This window comes from Suncus etruscus, chromosome 2 (assembly GCF_024139225.1).
Source record: "Suncus etruscus isolate mSunEtr1 chromosome 2, mSunEtr1.pri.cur, whole genome shotgun sequence".
In the NCBI taxonomy this organism is placed as follows: domain Eukaryota; kingdom Metazoa; phylum Chordata; class Mammalia; order Eulipotyphla; family Soricidae; genus Suncus; species Suncus etruscus.
Genome location: NC_064849.1, coordinates 97,756,588 through 97,782,394, shown reverse-complemented (window position 1 = coordinate 97,782,394; position 25,807 = coordinate 97,756,588). Strand labels below are relative to the sequence as shown.

Sequence of the window (25,807 nt, the reverse complement as noted above, 5' to 3'; positions counted from 1 at the left end):
AGATCAAAACTTGGGGCAAAAGCGATAGCACAGCGGTAGGGCATTTGCCTTGCACAGGGCTGACCCAGGACAGACCTCAGTTCAATCCCCAGTGACTCATATGGTCTCCCAAGTCAGGAGCAATTTCTGAGTGCATAGCCAGGACTAACCCCTGAGCGCCACCAGGTGTGGCCCAAAATCAAAAAAAAAAAAAAAATTAAGACTTGCTTTCTCTTATATATATGGAACTTGAGGGAACCATGATAAGAAAAATGAATGAGAAGGAAAAAATGAAAAAGAAAAAGAAATGAAAGGAAGAAAAACAAATGCTGCATAATTTTACTTCTATGTGGCATTTAATGAAACAGCCAGGGCATGGACAATGTCCAGTGAAAACAAATCCTAGGACTTTGTCCAAAGAACTGAAGTTAAATAAGTGAATTAAAAAGTTCTAAAAGCAAAAAAAAAAAAAAAAAAAAAAAAAAAAAAAGGGGCCGGGTAGGTGGCGCTGGAGGTAAAGTGTCTGCCTTGCAAGCGCTAGCCAAGGAAGGACCGCGGTTCGATCCCCGGTGTCCCATATGGTCCCCCCAAGCCAGGGGCGATTTCTGAGCATATAGCCAGGAGTAACCCTGAGCGTCAAACGGATGTGGCCCAAAAACAAAACAAAAAAAAAAAAAAAGTTCTAAAAGACAGATGATGGTAGGTAGTTATTGGCACTTTGGTAGTAAATTTGATATGTTAGTGTTGTACCTTTAAAATCTATAACATTGACATGCTTATAAACCTATGTTACCTTAATTTAAAAAAGATTTAAAAATTGTTGATATATGATAGATAAAAATTACCAACAATCCAATTATTGATCATGGAAGATGAATAAAGTAAAATGTAAACAAACAACAGAAGGAAAAGGGAAGCATCCGTTTAGTTCAGTTTGAGGGTTTTGTGGGGAGAGTGAACTGGTAGTGCTCAGATCTTACCCATCGTCCTACTCAGGGACCATATTTGGTGCTGAAAATGGAAGCAGTGTTGACCTTGTTTCTGGCCCCACTACCAGTTTATTTTAAAGACTACAACTAAGCAAAACAATATGTAAAAATTTTTGCAAAAGTGTGTGTGTGTGTGTGTGTGTGTGTGTGTCTGTATGTCTGTGTGCCCACGCGTGTCTAAGCCCTACCCATCCTTTTTGCCCTAAACTCCATGGATGGTTCAGGGCATTTGCAGGCATGATTGATGAAACCATTGGCCGTTGATTGGCGCATCACTCAATTTCCATTCCCTATCCCCCCAGGAGATGCTGCAAATTCCAGCCTACTAATCATGGATTGGTTCCTCTGGCAACCAGCCCCTTACTGAAGTTATCTAGGGGTTTCCCATGTGTGTGTGGGGAGGGTTTGCATCTCATTAACATGAACTCAGCTTTGGTTGAAAAAGGCTTCTTAGGAGTAACAAAAGAGGCTCTTCTCACCCTTTCACTCGGGAAATTCTATGCTTTTAAGAAGCTCCCCTGCAGGAGGCATGGACAAAGGCATATATGTATTTCTTTTTATTGCACAATACCCTAACCTCGCTGAACAGCCCTACTACTGGACAGAAAATTGACCATGATAAATGTTTAAGATTCTTTGAGATGCTTGAATTCAGTCTTGTCCCACCCAGCAGAGGAAAGGAGAAGGGGAGAGGAATTTGCATCTGGCTTTGTCAGAGCAGTGACATTAGAAATGTTTATTAAACACACATTTTTATCTCATGTTTGTGATTGGATGTGGAATTTGAGGGTAGAATGTACCAGATAGAACAGTTGTATATGAGAATTTCTGCTTGGATAGCTTTAGGGTGGCTGAATAAATGAATGAACTTTACTTATTAAATATGTATGGGAATAGTGGCCACATTCTCTTTGTCTCATAGTCTAGGAGAAACTGTAACTGTAAATCTGGCCTGCCCCGAGGTGATCCTGGATGAAAGAAGAATTTTAGAATATAAGGGATGTGTCATTGACCTTGTGTGTCTGGGTCGTCGTACAAGGAGAGCGAGTCTTTCTTGCTGTATCCTATAGAAATTCAACTTCCTAAGGATGCACATGTAACTAATTTTAGGGAACCTCCTCCTGCAATCAGATTCTCCACTGAGAAGGAAAATCCTTTCATGTGGTCTCTCCTTGCTTCAGCACTTTCAGTCATGCCTGAGGAGAGTTAATATCCTTTTGATGTTCACAGTCCAGTTTTAATTTGGCCTATTTACATTAGGGAAGGATTTTAAGAGCTGGCGCTAATAATGTAGTATGGGAACAATGTAGGTAGGACACATTAGTCATAAATGTACTTCAATAAACTTTTAAATTCTATTCTGACTTACAGAATGCTATCTGGGGCAAATGAGCTGCAGTCCTTTTGTGGGGTACGTGGTATATTTTATTGTCAAGGAAAACTACCTGTTCTGTCTGCTTGTGCCAGGGGCAATGGCACAATAGCCTGTTTTCTAATTCAAACCAAAACCTAATGATGTCTTCTTTACAAATAGATTGCTGTGGAATTATGGAAGACATTGAACTAGGAATTTTTTTTTTACTTTATTAAAAATATTGACCCACCAAAGAGAAAAGGACAAATATCAAGTGATCTCTCTCATATGTGGGAATAAACAGTGGTCAGTGTAACAGCCTGAAGAGGCTATATGAGGTTAAGGCCTTGTCTTGTACATGTTCGCACCCTGGTTTCACTTCCAGCACTGCATACCATCCGTCAGCACCAACAGGTAATCCTGAACACAGGGCTGGAGTAAGCCCTTGATTACTGCCAGGTATTACTCAAACCATCCCTTCTGCCCTGCTCAAGAAAAATTAGTTTTCTGAGGGATTGGGGTTGAGAAGGAACCATGAGACTTAGAAAGATGACGTGGAGGATGCTGGAACTTTGATGGGTAAGGCACAGCAACACTATTCCTGAAACATTAGTGTCACCAGAATTGGAAATTACTATGCGTCAGTGGAAACAAAGAAATGACCCATTGGGAATGCAGTGGGAGAAGGTAGACAGTTCTATTTTGTTGTACATAGTGGATTCTTATAAACTCTATTTTATGGCATGTCAAACTCCCCTTACAACTACAATTGTGTCTTACCTGTTATGAGGTGAATAAACAGGTCAAGCCAAATGGAAATATATTGACTCTCAGAGCTGCTGTAGTTTGTGCTGGCCACTGGCTATTGGCACTTGACATCTAAATTTCAAGTTACGAAGCTTACCACAAAGAGTGGTGAGCACAGTTAGAGAATAACTACGCCAACAACTATCATGACAGTGGTAGGGAGGAAGAGAATAACTGTCTTGAAGACAGGTAGGGAGTGGGGGAGGAGAGAGAGGAGAGGGCATTGGTGATGGGAATATTGCACTGGTAAAGGGAGGGGGGTGTTCTTTTTATAACTAAAACCCAACTACAAACATGTTTGTAATCATGGTGCTTAATAAAGACATTATTAAAAGTAAATTCAAGTTAAAAATCCAATTCTGGGGCTGGGGTGTAGCTCAGTTGGAAAACATATCATGCCCATACCTGCACCACCACCACCATCACCACACATATACACATACACACATATATACATACATACACATGCATGGGCACACTCACACCACACATTAGATGTAGCTAATTGCTACTTTTTTTTTACCAGATCATTCTTTCGGGGGGCCATACATAATGATGCTCAGGGTTTTTTTTTTTTCTGATTGAGTTCGAGTGACCCCTGGTGGTACTCAGGGGGTTATAAATGGTGGTGCTGGGATCAAACCAAGGTTGTTGACTAGTGCCTTAACCTCTGTACCATCACGTTGACCTCTAGGTCAGAAAATTTTGGGGTGAGTAAATATATAGTGTCTTGTAATTTCTTGATCAAACTCCTCAGCCTTCACCTATGAGTTGCTGCACAAACAGAACTGTCTGCAAAGACACCCCAGTGTCACTAAGGAGCAATATCACTCCTGGGGCCATCACTGGCCTATTGGTGTCATTCCCGAAGATACAAAAAGAAAACATTCTCATAACCACAGGCAATACTGTTCTAGAAGAATCCTTTAACAATGTTTAGTTAGGGGCATTGCAAGTTTTAGGAAAAACCTTAATTCTCTAAACTTCCCCCTTGTTCATTTTCAAATATCCAGGATCACTACCAGGGTCCAGAGGACCTGGGTAGTGCTTTCTTAAGAAGTGCCTGGAGGGATCTTGTTTCTGTGTCAGTGGGACCAGGGCTGGTCTTGTGCAGCTCACACCTGGTGATGTGGGCAGTGTCTAAAGTCTGCCCAGCCCAGGGTTTCAAACAATAAGGCCTGCATTCTGCCACTGAACTGTACCCCAGGCTCTGCCTGAAGATGCTTGCCTTTCTGGGGCACAAGGAAGTCCAGAGCCAAGGACAACAAGGCAGTGGAAAGGACTGGAAAAAGTGAAGTGTCTTCTAGGTTAGTGCTATCCGAGGCTGAGGTGCAGGAGCATGCACCAATAGAGGGCAGAGGGCAGTTGGCTAGGCTTTAATATGTCCCAGGCTTTCTCTCCTCTTTGAATGAGGCATACATTCCCCGTTCACCTCTGAGGATCTGTTTTCATTCATTACCTTGGCCCTCTGCTTTGTAACCTGCATATTCATATTTGCCACTTCATATTTGAAATTTCTTAGACTTGTACCTAAGAATCCTTTATTCTATTTTTTGGTGGAAAGTATGATTTTTTAATTGAACTACCATGAGATATATGCAGCTACAAAGTTATTATTGCCTCTTATGCTTTGAGATCTTGTGTCTCTGTGTAAGAGTGGAAAATATATTTGTGATGACTCGCATCTTCTGTGACTTCCAGAATCATTTGAGATGGTGATGAAGGCTTTGTTCAAAGTTGAATAATGTTTAATTGTTCCAAAAGCCGTTTTGTTTGTTTAGAGTATCTGGGGGTACTCTACCAAAAGGGTAGCTTGAACAGACACTTTCGATGAGTGAAGAGAGGAAGAGAGGTTAGGAGACCTGGTGAACAATAAAGAGTAGCCATAAAAGCAGGTGAGGAGTTGCGTCTATTTTAGTGACCTTGAACTAGTGGTCAATATGGTGCTGTAACAGAGCAGTCCACTGAGCTGTGGCTGTCCAAAGGCCAGGTCACCGGAAGGGCCAGTTGGAGTTGAGCTAGAAATAAGCTAATGTGTAAACTGGCCCTGGTGTCTCTCTAAATGACTTCTCTTTCCAGCAGTAGTTAGAAGTCACTTGACTTTAGAGTTTGCTGACAATTTGCTCTTTCATAGAAGTGTTGATGTATTTTTTTGGTAAACCAGCCTTTTTGGGGGTGCCTATGGTGAAGACAAAGGTATTTTTAAAGTTATTTAAGTGTGGTTACTCTCTTTTTAAAAATGAAAAATAATTTTTTAAAAATTATTTGGAGCTTCCCTGCTGGTGCCAGGGACTAACTCCTGAGCACTGAATGGGCCAGCTGTGTTCGAGTTTTTTGAGCTGGCCTCTGAGTTGTGATGTGAGTGATGGAAGAGTGGAGAATCCTCCCAGGGTGGTTCTGTTCATGGCCTCTGTCTCCTCTTCATTCTGTAGACCAATGAGTGGAACAAGAACGATGACCGACTGCTGCAAGCTGTGGAGCATGGAGATGTGGAGAAGGTGGCCTCGCTGCTGGGGAAGAAGGGGGCCAGCGCCACCAAGCATGACAGTGAGGGGAAGACTGCGTAAGTTGGAAAGACTGTTCTGAGGGTGCTTATTTGATCCCTGGTGTCTTGGGAATCATCCCTTGTGCCTTGAGGGGCCTCTTGTGAAATGACTGTCCCTAAGTGCATATTTCCATGTATGTCCCTTCTCAAAAGAGAACATACAAGGTTTTGATACATAAGCCTCTCTCAAAGTTTTTCTGACCTTGAATTGGCTGTATTTGTCCCTGGGAATGACCAAAAATTGCACCAGAGATACTTCACTGGCATTGCAACCAATTAATGACAGGGGAAGGGGAACTCTGTCATATACTAAGAGCAGCATAAAAGAGAAAAGTATTTTCATAATCCTCAAGCTTTATCCTTTCTATTAGGCCACTATAATCTTTTCCTTAACATAGGCTAGTAATTACATGAGTCATATAAGTTTTGTTTTGTGACTATGCAAATGCTATGTGATATTCTTGCCAACTTGATGAAAATATCTACTTCAGTCTGTGATTGATTCTCTGTGTGTCTTGACTTGACCATCAGGACCATCCAAATAATAGATGGATGTTGATGGTGGGCTGATACTCTGTTGAGTCATTTGTCTACTTATTCTCTTGTTAGCTTTTATTTTCACCCTCTTGGCTTTTGTTTATGATTTCCTTGTTAGAAGACCTCTCACTTGTGCACTGCCACCATTATTACAACCGCAAGACAGCTGCTTCACTTCTGGTGGACAAATACACGTTTGTGGACTGTGTTAGTCAGCCTTCCTTTTTGTTCACAATATCATGAAAGAGGCAGTACTATCTCGAAGACAGTGATCAAGATCATACCCTAAACCTGTCCTGGGGTTTTCAGTGTTCTGTAGACACAGTTCTCTGGATTGCACTCTTAGTCCACTTTCTATAGCTGCTTTGCCCCCACTGCTTCTCCCAGTCCAGCTTAGCAGGTATGCACAGGATGTTTATAGCCATCTAGAGAGGTGATAAATGCTTTTGACTGTTTTATCTAAGACCAAAAAAATAAGGTAGAAAATGTAGATTAATGCTTAAGCTACAATTGCAAGCATCTTAATGAATGTGCATGTTTTGCTAGTAAGAGTGCTAGTAAGAGTTTTTCTGCTCTCTTTTTAGGGCACCATGTTATACATAAAATAAAATTTTAACCACTTTAAAAGCATACTTTCCAATATATTCTTTTTTTTTTTTTTTTTTTTTTTTTTATTTTGGGCCACACCGGGCAGTGCTCAGGGGTTACTCCTGGCTGTCTGCTCAGAAATAGCTCCTGACAGGCACGGGGGACCATATGGGATACCGGGATTTGAACCAACCACCTTAGGTCCTGGATTGGATGCTTACAAGGCAAATGCCACTTTGTTATCTCTCCGACCCCGCAATATATTCTTAAAGTTGTGCACCGTTGTCATTATTTAGTTCCAGAAGTTACTCAGTTCCTCCAAATGAAATTCCAGTGATACTTTGCTATTCTCCTTAACCCTCTCCCAGCAACCACTAATTTGTTTATGCCCCTAAGAATTTACATATTTCATATAAGTAGAATCCTATTTTTTAAAATAAAAAATTAAAAGTCCTTTTTCTTTTGCTTCTTCCACTTAGAACATTGTTATAAAGATTCATCTTGCTTATTATATGTATCAATATTTTATTCTCATCTCTTTATTGATAAAAATGAACACAGTATTTATAAAAAGAATCACTTCCATTTTGCAGATAGTAAACCTCAAGCCCATGTGATACCGATTTGCCTGTACAACTCTACCTTTCCACTTAATGTAGCTACTATTTTTCTCTTTGATGATTCTTGTTTAGAAAGTAGAACTCTGAAAAAGGAAAAAAAGAAGAGCATTATTTTCAAGTACAAGATTTTTCATAACTCAAAACAAACATTTTATTTTTTTATACAATATACCTTTGAATGATATTTTGGTTAACTAATCACTAGGAATTGGGTTTTTAATGTCACCCCACAATAGAGTCTTCTAGCTTCATTTGTTCATTTCAGCCTGATTGAGTTGGAGCTGAGGTTGGAAACCATCTCTCCTGTCCATTTGGAATCATGTAGTAATGCAAGGCCAAAAGGTTGTGCTGGGATAGTAAAGCCCCAGCAGTATTTTTCTCGGTCACCAGCCAGCCTGCCTATCTTTAGGTGGTTGCATTTTTATATTGTTGTTGTTATTTTAAGTGTCATGATTTGTAATATTGTTATCAATAGCTTTTTATGGGTACAGTGTTCATCACTTCCAGAATTCTCCTACCATCTTCTATTATTCCCTTCCCCCACCCCCATCCCCACCATAGTCCTGTAGACCATTTCTCAAGTTATGTTGGTTGGGGGCATTTAATATTACCTTCCTGTGCTTTCTTATGTCCCACATATAAAGGGATGATTCTGAGTTTGACCCTATTTTTCTGGCTAACTTCACTTTGCATGATACTCTCACTTATAGCTACATGTCAGCAAACTGCTTGATTTTGTCATTTCTTGCAGCCCAGTAGTATTGCATTGTGTAAATAAAACAGTATGGACCTTCTAAAAAAACCTTAAGTGCTCCCATAAGACTCAGATATTGCACTGCTTGGTATATATGCCAAGGGCCAATAACTCTACTCAGAAAAGACATCTGCTCCCTTATGTTCATTGCAACACTATTCATAGTAGCCATAAATCTGGCTAACCTAAGTGGGTTCAAGAACAAATGATTGACTAAACAAACATATTTACATATGTTTATATATGCATACATACACATACTTTCATAATCGTGAGTGAGTCTCATCTGTGCCTTCTTGCTTGCATATACATGTATATCCTTATGCTTAAAGAACTTTCATGAGCCTGAGATCTTCCTGATTTTTTTCTGTGTGTCTTTGGTTCAGAAGCATGTGACCTAGGTTTCTCCTTGGAGCACATCGAGTCCAACAGATCAATACAATGTGTTCCCTCTACAGACTTGGTTCTGCCGATCTCCTGGAGCTTGCAGAGCTGTCATTTGTTGGTGGATGTGGGTGGAATGTTTTGTATTGGTCTTCAAAGAGCTATGATCAAGCCACACACTTTTGAAGTAGGGTACTTAAAAGTACTTGACCTTATTCTCTGCTCATTCCTTCCTGGTTTCCTCTCCATTTATACACCTTTATAGCAAAATAAGGCTAGAGACCCAGCAGCCTAGAATTCTGATTTGAGTTTTGAAAGTTTTTATCATATCCTTAACTTTCATTTTCTAAGTAGGTATTATTTGCACTTATTTTCCAGCCCTTCTCTTATGTAACAGTGCCCAGATGTTTGTCTAAGTTCTATGACTAATTCAGATTGCCTTTTTTCATGTTTCATAATGTTCCCTGAGTCTTTTTTTCTTTCTTCTTTCTTTCTTTCTTCTTTCTTTCTTTCTTCTTTCTTTCTTTCTTTCTTCTTTCTTTCTTTCTTTTCTTTCTTTCTTTCTTTCTTTCTTCTTTCTTTCTTTCTTTTCTTTCTTTCTTTCTCTTTCTTCTTTCTTTCCTTTTTCTTCTTTCTTATCTTTTTCTCTTTTTCTTCCTTCCTTCCTTCCTTCCTTCCTTCCTTCCTTCCTTTCTTCCTTCCTGCTTTTCTTCCTTCCTTCCTTCCTTCCCTCCTTCCTTCCTTCCTTCCTGCTTTTCTTCCTTCCTGCTTTTCTTCCTTCCTGCTTTTCTTCCTTCCTTCCTTCCTTCCTGCGTTCCTTCCTTCCTTCCTTCCTTCCTTCCTTCCTTCTTCCTTCCTTCCTTCCTGCCTTCCTTCCTTCCTTTCCCCCCCCCCTCCCTTTCTTCTTTCCTTTTGAAATCCTGGAATATTGATTTAGAACTTGCTATATTTTATTATGAAAGTATAGCAATAGCAACTATAGGGAGTCTTAATTACTTAGAAAATGTGTCTGATTTCTCAAAGACTTAAAGTCCTTACAGCTCTGTAAAATCTTTAAGTACTAGGATTTTGGGATTTGGGGTATCTATCATCCCCACTGTTCCATGAAAAGAATAGACATTGAGTCAGTTTTGTAGAAATTACTTTTCAGCCTGGTTTTTATGAAGAAATCCTTCTTTTTTCTCTGGTAAATTCATGGGTAAGTTTGTTAGTAGTGAATTAACTTGTATGTTCATGAGGAAAAGCGTGATTTTTTATGAACATCACAACCTGACATATTGATTCTCCCAGATTCCAGAGAAACTGAGCTTTAACTCCTCAGAGAATTAGATGATCCTGAAAGTGCCCAGAAAGAGGCAGCCATCTTGGTGGACATTCTCCAGAACCTTCCATTACCCAAAGGTCAATAACCAGATGTACAATGTGGTCATTCTTCCAACTTTTTCAGCTTCTTCCTGGAATATTTACTGAGGGATAGATAAGAAACCTTGTCTGAAAATTCTCTTCTTCTATAATTGACTTTAGAGGGGGTTAAAAATAAAAAAGGAAGCAATCAGTGACTGGAATTTTTTTAGGAAAGAAACTAAGAAGGCTGGTGTTTGGGTCAAAAAGGATCAGAGACAGCAGGATAGAGAGTTAGAAGTACTGGGCTGTGTTTATGGAGTCACGCTTGGCTTCCTGCAGCCATCTGCTCCCCTTCCATGGTGGCCGTGAGAGAGTGGGAGGATGCTGTAGCCTGCAGCCCTCTCACCGGAGAGCAGCCTGATTAGTTCAAGATGGTCTCCCCTTTGTTTGGATGTGCATTTAATTAAAGTTATGAGTGTTTGTCTTAGGAACAACCAGACTAAATACAATTACTGCTGGAACTGTAGTATTTGAAGAAATACCACCCAGGCTAGTGTGTAAACTGAGATATATATCTGATATCCACATACATAGCCTACATTTCAGAAATATGATCTCTTTGGCTTTGATAGCAGAAACTCTTATGAGTATTTTTAGGTGGCTTTATGGAGTTTAAATATAAACCAGGGGAGGGAGTCTTTGAGTTTCGTAATTGAGTACAGTGAGGGGCTTCTGTGAGTGCCTTGTTGTGCTCCATCTCTTCCTGTCTTCTCAGAATGGGGATGCAGTTATTATTTCATACCAGCTGTGCAGACTTGGAAATCACACCAAACGTCCTGGTTTGCTGTCTCCAGTTCCTCACATGGATGACTGCCAAATTAGTTCACCTAAAACCGTTCCATTCTTTCCATGTAAGTGAAGTTTCCTCCCTACAGAGAATCTTCTAGACAGAATCATTCGAGGTCTTTCCTAAAGCCGGTTTGCTATTTGACAGGGAGACATTGAAAGATGTAAAAGCTGGATTGACTCTGTTCTGGATATTCAGTTCCAATCTTGAGTTGTTCTTATGCTTTCCTATTTTGCAGCAGTGTCCAAGTGTTTGTTTTTGATTCATGAATCTACCAGTTGGGAACTCACAGCTACAATGGATTGTACTTACTCTATTGTAAGTGCATACAAAAGAAGAGGAAATAATGGCCCTTTCCTTAAGACAGGACAGTAAGAGTTCTAGATGAGTGTTAAACTGTGAACTACTGTGTGGAAGGGGTTCCAGGTAGAGAGATAGTTGGAGTAGCTGAGAGATGCTTTCTGCAATTGATGTGGGGATGTGACATGGATGAACCATAAAGAGCAGGATTGGTAAATCCACGAAGGTGTATTTCAAGTAATAGAGCAGGTATTTTGCAAGCATGAGTGGTCATTTATGCTGGTGAAATAATACTGAATGTACACACCCACAACACACACAGTCTTAGTAATTTATGAAGAATGGGTCAAGAGGATTTGGGTGGGAAAAAAGACAAGAGGAGGACAGAGAACAGCCTCTATAGGTATTATTCCAATGGCAAAAAAAACAAGGACCTTCCAGGGACATTCTTTCTCTCTGTTCAAGTCAGGTTTATCAGAGGTATTCAAGTTCAGGACCTTCACAAGTACTGCATTAGTGAGTCTCAACTTGGTACATAGGAAACATTTGACCAGCTTTGAAGTTGGCTGAGTGTTACCCTCAGGGGTTCTTATTTTATTGGTGTGGCGTACCAATTGGGGGCTTGGTCCTGCTGGTCCCGGTAACTTTAGTTCTAGCACAGGCAAGAATGTATTTGTATGTAAATGCTTATGTACACAATAGAAAAAAATGAAATGAGTAAAGTTTGTGTTGAAGTACGTTTTGTTAAAGGAATGCTCTGCAAAGTGTTTCAGAGGAAAGTAGTATTATTCATTACAGTCCAACAGCTCTGACACTTACAGGGCTGGTGAACCTTGATCCTTCTAAAGACTGATTGGATATTTGTAAGTTATCATGCAATACAGAGAAAGGGGCTTAGGGCAGCCAAAGAAAAGCATATGTATCTGTCCTGTCTTCTGCCAGGGTCAGACCAAAGGATTTCACATGTCTTAGGCTACCACTGGAACCAATGTTCCTTACACATTATTAGAAGATAGCCTTGAAACCATACAAGTAGTACAAGTTGATGAAGATCAGTAGGATAGGATAACAGTTTTTCTTGGTGAAACCATTTTTAAAGCTGGAGTTAAGTCTCTTGCAAATGAACCCTTGTGTGTGGTTCACTATCACTGAGGGTCGAAGCCATCTAGTACTGTCCCTTCCTGCTGTCCTCCAAACCCCTTAGCTGACTAGATCCCAGAGTGCAGAAACAGGAGAACCTGGGAGGAGTTTGTTGTTTGCTGAGATAGAGAGCAGAGTGGACACAATAAATGAGGGTGGCAGAATCTTCTGGCAGTAACTAACTGCCAGTCTCACTCCTAAAGAGATAGCAGGGGGTGGGGGTGGGGTGGGAGACGGACGGTCACCTCCAAGCAGACAGGGGACAGGTCTAGGGAGTTAGCTCAAATGGCTAGAGTTCATGTTTTACATGATTCTCTGGATCCAGTCCCATATTCAAAGAAATAGAAATAGGGATCAGTCCTGGCTGTGTTGAGGAAGATGTCAGAGCTACTGCTAGCAGTGCTAGCAGTAGTGCAGAGGGCCACACAGTGCTGAGACTGAATGCAGGATCTTACATGGGCAAGGCATAAACCCTGTTACTTGAGCTACATCACCAGGGGAGTTCACATTTGTCACTTCCTCCTTCAAGTCTGTAGGACTTAATTGGACTCACTTTCCTGTGTATTTCTCAGAATGTCAGGGTTACAACCATCTTGTCCAATTAATAAGAAAGCAATTGTTCTGAAATTATGTTACTGTTGACTGCTCCCGTCTGGACTAGGGGCTTTCCTAAGTGCCATTCATTCAACAAATGGTTTGATCTTGCACCCCGTTTAGCCTGGCCAAGGGGACCAGCTGTTCAGAGCCAAATACCAAAGGGTACAGTATTGCTTGGTCATTGTGGTGCCAGGGTCACCAAGAGCAACCCAGTATGCTAAGAAGACTCTAGGGCTGGACCTCAGAAGATCATATAATGCAGCAGAAGATGATCTCACAGGGCCAGATGCATGCAAGCCACATGTCTTAGTCCACATCCTATCACTCTGTCTTTGTTACTTTCCATAAGAGATTTCCCTTTAGAAACTCACAGTTACTCTGGAGTAATTTGGAAAAGTGCATTGAAAGGTTTGGGGGATTAGTCTGAGTCCCCCATTCTAGGTCTTTGAGGTAGGAGCATACCATGAAAACCAGAGACAAACCAAATGCACTTGTGGCAATTTTTAACTGCTCTGATACTATTGCTAGAATCATCTCATGTATTTAAATGAAGGCAAATTTTGGATTGAAGTAAATTTTTTTAAAGTAATGCCATTCCCCAGTAGCCATTTTTGGCATTATTCTGTGCCTGGCTCAGGCTGGGAGGGGGATCTCCAGCTATTTCCCTGGGTGCTGGTTCTCTTGATTTGGTGAATTGAAGCTTGGTTGCTGAGGTATTGAAGGGGATTGAGCCTTCCAACCTTTTTGTGTCTTAGCAGTAATGCTGAGGTAGCCCATTGCCATTCTTAACCACCACAGCTGACTCTTTGATTAAGAGTGAAAGACAGAAAAAAAGAGTTTGTCTAAGTGAAATCTTCTTGAATGAATGTGCCTTAAAAGTCAAAACCATCTAAAATCAGCCTTATGAGTTGGTATTTCCTCCAAGCAGCTGTCTTAGCTGCCAATCAGAAAAGCTGTAGACATGGGTTTGTTATTGCTTTTCTAAAAGATAGAAGGAACCCTTCCGAGGCTCATCAGTCAGTGGCCTTTGAATAGTTTAAGACCTATTTGGATGAAAAGCCTTGAGAAACATCCTAGACTGGTCCTGGGGTATTTGTTTCGGGAAAGTTTGCACAACTGATCAAGTGGCTTTTTGGGAAATGAAACCTCTGCTGCTTGCTCTGTTTGCTTCAGCACTTGGATTACATTCCTAGCCTGTTGAGAGTGCTGGCAATCCTCACCTGCCCCAGTGAGAATCTGTGCTTGCTCATTGAGCAAACATTTCCATTCTTCCCGTTTGAATATTGTTGTCTTATTTATTTTTTTTAATAGCAGCTTAGCCAGTATGTTTGATTATATAATGTTTCAGAGGGTGATTAACAAACTGATTTCTCAGCTTTGGTCATGGGAGAACACCTCAGCCGCAGTTGAGTCTACCCAGTGTGTTGGAGTTGGGTACTGAAATTTTGTGTGCTTCACTTCCTCCACTGTAAAATAGGGATAATAATAGTTAGCCTTTCTCTAGGCTAGTTGGGGATTTAAGGCATAAATTGCATGAATCAAGGCTGGCATGGCTTCGATCCTCAGCATTCCATATGGTCCCCCATGCACTTCCAGGAATAATTCCTGACTGCTGAGCTAGAAGTAACCTTTGAGCATTGCAGGTATGGCCCCCAAACAAACTAACAGAAAGACGTGACCAGTACAGGTTGATGCTATTGTTATTTAATAGTCTTAATGGTGAGGAAGGGTAAGGGAAATGATTGAATTATGAACCATGGGGCCTGAAAGATAGCGTGGAGGTAGGGCATTTTCCTTGCATGCAGAAGGACAGTGGTTTGAACCCCATATAGTCCCCCGAGCCTGCCAGGAGTGATTTCTGAGCATAGAGCCAGGAGTAACCCCTGAGTGCTGCCGATGTGACCCCCACCTCTCCCCCTCCAAAAAAACAATTTATGAGCCATAAGCTGTCATGCAGTAACCCATGCCAGGACCTCTCTTTTAGGTTTCTTATTCTGCCACTGTGCCCAGCTGCTTCCTGGCTGCTTTTTCAGCTACTGAGGGCATCAGTGAATTGTAGTAAGACAATAGTAGAATAGAGAAGAGCTCTACCAAAGTTAAACTTCTGACTTTGTGAACTCTGGACTCCTACATGCAATGAATGCAATGCACTTGGTCATTTGAGCTATCACTTCAGCCCACAAACCCAGTATTTTTTCTCTGAGCCCATCACTTAGTAAGTTTTCCAACTGACCAGAGCAGAGAAATCTCAAATAAAAATAAATGGCCCAACCTAGGGATTGGAATGTGGCCTAATCTTAAGGCTGTTCTCTGTAACTCTGAGTTAGCACTCAGTTGAAGGCCCAGCTGAGTTTTATAAGGAAAACTAAACATTCCCCCCATTTGATTGGAGCCTAAAACACCCATGTGCATATCCAAGAGCTTGGCTTTCCACTAGGAAAATCATGTTTTCCAAAGGGGATTGCAGTAGTAGCCCCCTAGGTACAAATGTGATGTGCCACTCTTGTCTTCACCTATATGCATACTTTTTAGATGAGAAAGGGCTTACACATCTCTGGAAAACTTGTAAGAAGCCCTTGGATCCAGCAGATGTGAGGAACATGCAGACCTGCCTTTCTAATAACTTGCTCGCTTATCCATGGACCAGCTGTGTAGCCAGGCTTAGATAATTGAATGCAGTCCCTTCTGCCTCCATGGAATCTGGAGAGTCCCCCTGTATCCACAAACAATAACAAGTGTCCCTGCCCTGAACCTGATGCAGGAAAGAATAAAACACTTTTTTTGGGTGGGAGGGAAGCACTTGGGCCACAGCAGGCAACATTCAGGGGTAAAAGACTGTTTTGCTCCTCCTTTTGCCATTGAATTCTTGACCTCTTTAAATGAAGAGATAAGCAAGCCCCAAAAATCTTCCTTAAAATATGCTTCTATTTAGACTCTTGAATGACATTTCTAGTCTATAAAAGGAAATGCCACAGTGTTTAATTAGGAGTGAAAAGCCTACAAAGAGACAAAGCCAAGGGATGATCCTAAATTGTTTTGACTTTGCTATTCTATATTCCTTTAAGGAGAAATTTCAACTGATAATTAATTGAACTAACAACCCAAAGGGCTCATTAAGAAAAAATGTGAACGTGGTCTCCTGGAAATTTAAGGTTGTAATTAAACTTTTCCTCTCTCATTCAAATGAGCTGGGCAATCAGATGTCTTTTTCGAGACAGAGAGAAATTGGAAGTCTTTTCATTGGTTGCCAGAGATGTTAGATGGTGCCGCAGTTTGGAAAATAGTTTAGCAGTTCATCCAAGTTCAACATGGCTCCCATATGGCTCAGCAGTTCCACTCTGGAATTATCCTGCAGTATTCCAGGATTCCACTAGATTTGAAAAACACTCCTACAGGAGTTCTCAAAATCAAAAAGAAAAAGAAATACCCCACCAAAGGCCCATAATCAAAAAATGAATAAATGAAATATGGCCTTTCTGTAGAATTAAGTATTTTGGGAAAAGGAATGAGGTATGGATTGATACATGCTTTAACATGGATGAATTTGAAAACCTGTCTAACAAAAGCTCCAGACACAAAAGGCTACATGTGGTTCCATCTAATGTCATGTCCAAATAGCAACTTCATAGGGAGAACATAGCTGTGTGATTTCCAGGAACCCCATGGAACATAAAATAAAGAGTGACTGCAATACTGGAATTATTTTAGGATGATAAAATTATTCTCAAGTAGGGGCTGGGTTGATAGTTCAGTGGGTAAGATGATTGCCATGCATGTGACCAACCTGATTCAACATGATTCAAGCCCTGGCATTCTTTATGATCTCCCAAGTAATGCCAGAAGTAAATCCTGAGTACAGAGCAAGGAGTATCCTCTGAACATTAACCAGGAGTGGCCCAACCTCCCCAGTATTTCAAAGTAGATAGTAGCATTAGTTAGAGGTTGGTTTGCAAGAGTCCTGATTGTGCATTTTAAGTGGTGATGTATATATGGGCTATGGCAAAAAAAAAAAATCTCATTTATTCAGTATTTAATGTGCCTCAATAGAATTATATTTCAGCATTAAAAATTGTCTTCAGTGAATAGTCACAGTTGTTCAACCCTGTCATTCCTGTTTAGAATACTTGGCTGTATCTCTGATCTTCACACATTACGTGGCAGCAGAACTCACCTGTGCGCGGCCTTTCCCATCAATACTTCTAGAGAATTGGGAAAGTTGCTCACAGTTAGGGCACTTGTCTTGCATGGGGCTATTTCCTAGCTCTATAGAAATACCCTTCCTACTCCACTCTGCACCCCAAAAAAGACAACTAAAACCATACATTGTTTAATATCCTGGAGCAAGGTGGTAAGCCAGCCTCCAGTGGTGAACCATTAGCTGATCTTTAATCTTGCTACTGAAGCTGAGATTCATGAAATGGAAATTTTTTTCTGTGAAGGCACAGACTTTATTTACCATGGGATTCTCAGGGCTTAGAACACTGTCCAGCACATAAATACCCTAGTACCATCATAAAGCTATAAATGGATGAATATATTTAGCTATGGGAGCTCTTATAAAAATATACAACTATACAACTATAGGAATAGCAAAATTAGCCTATCTTTAAGTTAGTTCCAATGCACTAGAATTAACAGTCTCGTAAATGCTTATGAGTATGGGCAGGGAAGATACACAAATAGCTGGAGTGAGACTTTTCATGTGTTAGGCCCAGGTTTGATCACTGACATTGTGTGTTTCACCCAGCACTGCCAAGAATGACTATTCGGGCCGAAGTGGTGGAGTGAGTGGTAGGGCATTTGCCTTGCATGCAGCTAACCTAGGACAGACCGAAGTTCTATCCCCAGGTGTCCCAGATGGTCCCCCAGGCCAGGGATGATTTCTGAGCGTGTAGCCAGGAATAACCTCTGAGCATCACCAGATATGGCCCAAAACAAACAAACAAGCAAACAAACAAACAAGAATGACTGTTCATTCAGCACCATGCAGGAAGTAATAGAAAACTTTTGAGGAACTTCTGGGTATGACCACAAAACAAAAAATATATATGTGTGTGTCAGTAAATCAATCTATTGCTTTGCCTCTCCCCTCGTAGGTTAGTCTGAAAACTGTCTTGAGATATATTCTTTGACTAGTCTCCACCCAGCAAACAGGCTGTCAGAGACCACAGTCAATTTCTTCTTTAGTCTGTACTGTCTGGTCTATATTCTTGAGGGAGCATCATAGTTGTCTATTTGTCAGTAGATAGAATAGGCCACATCTCATCACTCACTTTGATCTGCCGTCAGCTGAGGTTACCTATATTCATCAGTCACTGTATGAGACAGGAGTTGTGTCACTGACTAATGTTTTCCTACCCAACCAAACCCATGTTCCACTTGAGGATCCTATTAAAAGTTGGCTCTGTTTCTTTTCCTATTCAGAAGCTAATGACTTGCCTCTGCCAAACCCTGCTTTGGGGATTATCACTTCCCAAAAAGGTGCCAGAATGTTAGTAGCTTGAGGGTGAGCTTTAGACAAGGCTGGACTTGGATGGATTTTTTTGTCTTCAGAAAGGTCTACAACTTTATTCCCAAGTTGCCATCCAATGGAAATGCGCAGAACTTTCAGTTCTTCTCTGCTTCCCTTGTCTGTGTTCCCATTCCTTCTCCTTTCTTTATCCTCTTTGTCTCTCACTTTTCTTTCTCCCTTTCTTCTTGCTGTCTTTTCTCTGCAGGGTGGTTCTCTTTTCTGAACATTGAGACAAGTCAACATATCCCAGACATGTGTGCTGCTTCATATTGGTGGTCTACTTTAGAATAAGTGGTATTTCCCTGTGCTTATTACATGCTTCACAGTTTACTAAGCTTTCTTTACATATTTTTATAGAGGTGGAAAACCAGAGGTGGATAATCTTTTATTGAGGATGAAAAGGATAACCTTTTATAGAAGTGGATAATCCAGAGTTATCCTTCTCAGGGTCACACAGTAGTAAGTGGTAAAACTCAGATTCAGGCCTAGTTAGCCCAGGCCCTTAAACTGGAGTAGATTACCCTCCAGTGTTCTTGTCATGCCACCTCATCTGGCAGCTTATTTTTAATAAAGTGCTAATGAGGGAAGATTTGTTAAACTTCTTTTAACTCATGGATATCAAGAACTAAGAGTACATTACCTAAATTAAAACTTGAAGTGCTTTAAATGCACACATGCGTGTATACACATCAACCCCCAAGTTTATCATTTTCCCATCTTGCCTTACTGCAGAGTGGGTTTATTTTACTCCTTATTTAGAGCTACTTTAGAGCAAGGGTTTCAGAGGGTGAGGGATGAAAGAAAAGGTGGCAGTCCTGCTTCCCTGCAACTTTCTCCCTCAGAAGAATGAATGAAACTGCTGGACTCTTTTTATTGGCATTTGGTTGCTATCCTAATGGAAACAGTCAAGATGGAAAGTATAGAGCTGCTATAACCAAAGCCTTTAAGCTCTTGACAGTCACTATTGTCTAGTGGTTTCTGCTTGTTTCTGTGTGTCTGAATCTTTCCTGAACAACAAAGTGCTGTCAGTCACCGAGGCTTTGTTCGCCTTTGGGCCTTCGGCGTAGTAATGAGAAAACTCTCAGGTAGTGACACTGTGTCTCCCATTTCATTAGCAATGAGATGTACCAAAAACCATCTCTGGCAATGATACATCTTTAGATAGAAAAAATAAATCTTTAAAGGCATTCATTAGAATAATCAATGGATATAAAATAACTCATTTTGATGATTATTCTTTCTTATCCTTTTTGTTTTTGTTTTGTTTTGTTTTATGGGCCATATCCAGTGACATTCAGGGGTTTACTCCTGGCTCTGCACTCAGAAATTACTCCTGTCAGTTTCTGGGGACCATCTGGGATGCAGGAAACAAATCCGGGTGGGTTGTGTGCAAGGCAAAAACCCTACCCACTGTGCTACTCAGCCCCAAATTATTCTTTCTTATATTTCTTTTTTCTAAGTCAGGGAAGCAAGTTGTTTAAGTAGAATGTAATATAGAGTTTTATGTATATCAGTGAATTTTGTATAGAGTAGTAATAAATATTAGTTCATGTGGGGGACAGGGCAAGGGGGAAAGAGAAGATACGACATGACAGGACAGAGATCTTTAACCTTTTTGTACCTGGGGACCAATACCAGCTAGTGGATGCGTGGTCAAAAATTATATCTCATGGAAATTTTTATGTCTTTTATTTTCTAATTTAGAACTGGAGAGCCCTTGATATTCCACAGCTATATTCCCTTAGAACATGTAAAGAATTTCCCAGTGTAGGATACATTTATATCATACATAATTCCATGTGCTCATGGCTGAATTCACTAACCTAAAAATCTTAATTTTAACATTTCTTCACTGCAGACAAAGGCCATAATAGACTGAGTGCTGACTTTCATTGAAATAAGTTTCCATTCTTCGGGAGATGTATTCTTCATCTTTAAACTGCATTGGCCTGAGACATTTCAGAAGCAAAACTATTTCCTTATGGGGGGAGTTGAACTTGGGTCATGTCTGGCAGTGCTTAGAGGCTATTTCTAACACTCTACTCAGAACTGTATGTTCTGCAAACGATAAAACCAGGGTGGGTCACATCAAGGCAAGCACATTAACCCCTGCAGTATCATTCAGCTCCAGAATAAAATGTCATGTGTAACATTTCATATAGTTAAATTTATGTGGCACAATTTACTGTCAAAGCATTTAACAGATAACCATGTATTGAATTAACTCAATTATAATGGAGTAAGAATATGTGTGTGTGTGTGTGTGTGTGTGTGTGTGTGTGTGTGTGTGTGTGTGTGTGTGTTTGGTTTTTGGGCCATACCCACCAGTAGTCAGGTATTATTCCTTGCTCTGTACTCAGAAATTATTTTTGGCAGGTGTGGGGAACAAAATGGGATGCTGGGTATTGAACCTAGGTTGACCACATGCAAGACCCCTAAGAATATTTTTTTTATAAACTTTAAATGAATCACCATAAAAGTTACAGAGTTGTTCATGATTGAGTTTCGATCTTATAGTATCCAACATCCATTCCTTCACTGGTGTATTTTCCACCACCAATGTCCCCAGTTTTCCTCCCCAGTGCCTGCCTTTATGGCAAACATCAGATATCCTCTAAGTCAATCATCACTCTTAAAGAAATTTAGGCTTGTAGAAATTGTACTGGCTTCCCAAAACTGTATCACTAGATTTGAGGTGATTTACAACAAAGCTGAATTATCTTGATTTGCTAGTATCTGCTTTCTTTCGGACTCATTCTCAGGAGCTGAAGTGTAAAGACGAGGTAACTTAGCTTTTGGGGCCACACCCAGTGACGCTCAGGGGTTGCTCCTGGTTAATGTGCTCAGAAATCATTCCTGGCTTGGAGGACTATGTGGGATGCCGGGGATCGAACCACAGTCCATCCTAGGCTAGCGTGTGCAAGGCAGATGCCCTACCACTTGCACCACTGCTCTGACCCCGGTAACTTAGCTTTGAATTGGCTTCACTCTTCCATTTGCTACTTGGGTTTGAGCCTGTATGCCAGTGACAGGTCCTAGCCTGTAAGAAAAAAATAGCCTGGATATTGATTTATAAGTATAGTAGATGCTAAGGGACTCCATGGCAGATATCCTAAAAGGGTAGCTCATTAAACTAGACTGGCAGCAGGAAATCTGGAATACTCATTGCCTTTCTCTGCAGAAGTATGACAGAGAGGGGAAGACTTTATGGTGAACTGTCCTAAAATTTGATGCCCGCTCAGCCTCCTTTCCTCTCTACTTCCTTCACTCCTATCAATAAGGGATAATTGATGTTATTTTTGCTTAGGATCCCTTCATTAATGGCAAACCTCAGCATACAAGCATGGTTTGTGAGCTTACATTAGTTTTGATTATTAAGCTTTTGATGTACACCATTACTTCACTTCTAAACCACTGAAATGCCCATGTTTCTTGACCAATGCCTGTATGTTATCACCAGTTCAACCCATTGCCACCTAACCAAGTTCTCCCTCATTGGCATTTTCATTTTTATAATTCAAAGCCATGGGCTTACTGTCATTTGATACCTTTCATTCCCCTGCTTGTGCTGTATAACACAGATAAGTGATTCATAGGCATTAATTTTTCTCCTTCTGGCTTACTAAGCTTAACATAATACCCTCCAGCTCCATCCAGGTTACAGCAAATTGCATGATTTCATCTTTTTCTATGGCTGCATAGTATTTCATTATGCCTATAAATTATCATTTCTTTGTACTGTACATCTTTGTACTGTACATCTGTCATTGGACATATGTTCCTAGTTCTTGACTATTTTGTTAAGTCAATGAACATAGGTGTGCGTATATCTTATTGAATTAATGTTTTTGTATTTGGGGCAGTAGGAGCCAAGAGGACTTGTTTGGTCTTATGGGAGCTCTAGGCTTAGGTTTTGAATATTTTCCATATTTTTTTCCATAGTCATTTAACCAGGCAACATTGCCATCAATGGTGTATGAGGGATTTTTAAACCACATCCCCACCAACAACTGGCTGTCCTCCTGTATTTTTTTGTTGTATCCTATATTCTTGATATATGTCTCTCTAACTACTGTGAGATGCTTCATTGTTTTTTATTTGATTTAATGATAGTGAATCTTTTCACATATTTTATTGGCCTTCCATATGATCTTTTGAAGGAAGTGTCTTTGGGACTGTTTTTATTGCTGTTTGATCTGACAGAGTCTAGACAGCTGCCAATCTCTTGGAGATAGTAAGAGGATCAACCACCAAAGTCTGTTTTTAGAGTGAAAGGAGATCATGAATGAAAGTGTGAGGGCCAAGGATGTGGCTCAGTGAAAGAGTACTTGTATATGTGAGGGCCTGCATTCTATCCCTAGCAATGGGAGAAAAGGTGAAAATGGATAGTAATTGCTCATTTCTTTTTAGCCACTAATAATTGTGTCATAACAGTTTTTATTTTCATAAAATGAATTTGACATTGACATTATCTAACCTCTAAGAATACTTGCTTATGTTTTTCTTAGATTTCAAAATAGATTTGACATTGGCATTAATCTAGAATCTTTTTGTTGTTGTTGTTGCTTTTGTTTTTTGTTTTTTTTTTTGTAAGGCAAAGACCTTACCTCCATGCTATCTCTCAGGCCCCTAACCTAGAATCTTGACCTTTTTTAACTTAAAAGACTTTTTAATGAGTATATAACTTTAAAAGAATGACTTTTGTGAAACAATAATATTGGTAAATATTATATTATTTGGACATTTAATTTTAGGTGGACCCTTTGACTTTTTGACTGTTTGTTTCTTTTTGTTTGTTTGTTTCTGGTTTTGTTTGTTTTTGCTTTATGGCCCATACCAGGAGGTACCAAGGACTTTATTTCTGACTCTACTCAGGAATAATTTCTGGCAGTGGGTAGACTGTATATGGTACCAGAATTCAAACTGTTTACAAAGCAAATACCTTACCCCTGTCCTATCTCTCTAGCCCTGACTGTTGTTTCTTTAAGGCACAAGGAATGTAGTTGATTCTTAAATGTTTTTTTTCCAACCCTATCTCTGGCTTGGAAGATCTAAGATCTAGCTCCTGCTTTTAGTATTTGATTAAAAGTGTCATGATCAAATGTCCTCTTGTTTCCTCATTTTTAGAATGAGGTTGGCACTTGCTGAGTGCTTATGGATCTCAAGTAATAAGGTATATACACAGAGGCAGAAGATGTGGAAAAGAAACTATAAAGAGTGGAAATCTTAAGGAAATTGTGTTACCTCTTTTCCAGTTTCCATCTTGCGGCTACAAAAGGACATGTGGAATGCCTTCGGGTCATGATCGCACATGGCGTGGATGTGACAGCCCAGGACACAGCCGGTATGTGGTTTTTAATGATGTCAACAGATCAGCACTAGAGTGTATGTATATCACCAAGGAGCCACATGGTCATTGTAAAAACATTGTGATCTGTAGATAAGCCTCAGGAAGTAAAGAGAATGTCCCCCGGTGTCCTGGCTGACATTGTTTCTTCATTTGTTACAAGCTTCTTTGCACGTTCTTAGTGATTAATTAGCTAGAGACTGTTTATCTCTCTCCAGTATTTTGCTTCCTAAAATTATATCTGTAGACCAAGTTTATATTCCCTAATTTTATTATAATGATTCATGGCATGAGATGATGGGATTTAGGATTTTAGAGCTCACTTCATCAGCTGTTTGAGATGAGGTCTGGAGTCAGAGTCCTGGTCCTTCTCTGGACCAGTCACCTATGCTTCTTGACTCTAACTGTGCTTCAGTGCATTTGAGTCACATGGGAACAGGAAGAGGGAAGGAATGAAGGAAGGAAGGAAGGAAGGAAGGAAGGAAGGAAGGAAGGAAGGAAGGAAGGAAGGAAGGAAGGAAGAAGGAAGGAAGGAAGGAAGAAGGAGAAAGGAAAGGCTTACCTGGGAAGTAGAAGGGAAGAAGAGGGAATGGAGGAAGGAATAAATAGTAACAAATAATCCCCGCTGTGCTCCCACACCATCCTACATACATATGTAGTGAGACTGTTTCCTCTGAGACACATTCCATTGTCTGAAGGTTGACAGCCAACTGGTATTTGGAGGTGAGAGAAGGGGAGGCTCCCTGGGTGACTGATGTGAAGACAGTTGGAGACAAATATTGAAAAGGCAAGTGAACTAGGAAAACAGTGCAGCCTTCTCATTTTTCTCAGTCAGCTGGATTGGAAGTTTAATGCAAGGGCCAGAAGAGATGGTGCTTCGAGGGCTCTGAGGGTCGCACCTCACAGTACTCAGGATTTTTGTGGACTAGAGCTGGTGGTGCTCATGGGAGGGGCCTCCGGACCTACACCCACGTGGCATAGGGACTGACTCTCTGTTGAGTGTATATGAAATATGCAGAGCTGATGTGCCTGATTCCCGCACTAGTCTAACCCATAGTCTTATCCTTGGGAAAAGATAAGACTTTATGGAGTCTGTTTTCTATGGGAAAGATGTCTAGAGTCTCCAGTCCAGGAATCTAACCTATTGGAAAGACCAAAGGATCTAAACAAATATTGCAGCTTTTCCTTTCTCTATTGTACTTCAAAATCTTTATCACTAAATAGACTAGTCTTTATTGGAATAGGAAACAGTCTTTATCTTGGATTTTCATTAATTTAGAAATTTTCCCTTTTAACTTTCTATTGTCATTTAGTTAAAGAATTATGATTTACTAAGTTATTGATAGCTATGTTTGTTTTTTTATTGACAAGGTTTTATTAAGAATAAGCTAGATATTTAAAATTAAAGGCCAATACTTCAGTCTTACCTGGTGTTTCCTTTTTGTTTTGTTTTGGTTTTTGCTTTTTGGGTTATACCCGGTAGCACTCAGGGGTTACTCCTAGCTCTATGCTCAGAAATCACCCCTGGCAGGCACAGGGGACGTTATGGGATTCCGGGATTCGAATCACCGTCCTTTTGGATGTAAGGCAAATGCCCTACCTCCATGCTATCTCTCCGGCCCCTTACCTGGTGTTTTATTCATTTATATGTATGGAGTCCTATCTTTAATGTCTTAAAAAAACCTAGTCAAAACTGAAAGTAGGGGCCGGAGAGATAGCATGGAGTTAAGGCTTTTGCCTTGCATGCGGATCCCAGCATACTATATGGTCTCCCTAGCCTGCCAGGAGTGACTTCTGAGCATAGAGCCAGGAGTAACCCCTGAGTGCTGCCGGGTGTGACCCAAAAACCAAAAAACAAACAAACAAAACAAAACAAAACAAAAAAACTGAAAGTACCTGTTAACAATCATATCACATTTATGTATTTCTGTTCTAAGAAGCAATTTTATTTTAAACACTCAATTGGTTTATCAAAGGTCTAACTCACAAGCAGATAGCTGCAATTTAGGCATATAATATTTCATCAGTTTCACCACCATTGTCAACTTCCATCACCAGCAGCAGACCTGCTACCCAACACAAGGGACTCTGGAGGAGGCAGAAACAGCTGGAGGAGAGATAAGAAAGCTTAAGGATGGGTGGACCTTATTTCTCAGTCTTGGC

At 40.4% G+C, this 25,807-nt stretch overlaps 1 protein-coding gene across 2 annotated transcripts in view; it reads left to right on the top strand.

Moving 5' to 3' along the window:
* The window catches only part of RAI14 (retinoic acid induced 14), a 121,218-nt gene that overhangs the window by 59,910 nt on the left and 35,501 nt on the right, over nucleotides 1–25,807 (top strand). For both annotated transcript variants that reach the window (XM_049767677.1, XM_049767676.1), the window contains exons 2-3: nucleotides 5,562–5,692; nucleotides 23,553–23,641. In XM_049767677.1, coding sequence (XP_049623634.1) covers nucleotides 5,562–5,692; nucleotides 23,553–23,641 — 220 coding nt within the window. The remainder of the gene's footprint in view (nucleotides 1–5,561; nucleotides 5,693–23,552; nucleotides 23,642–25,807) is intronic.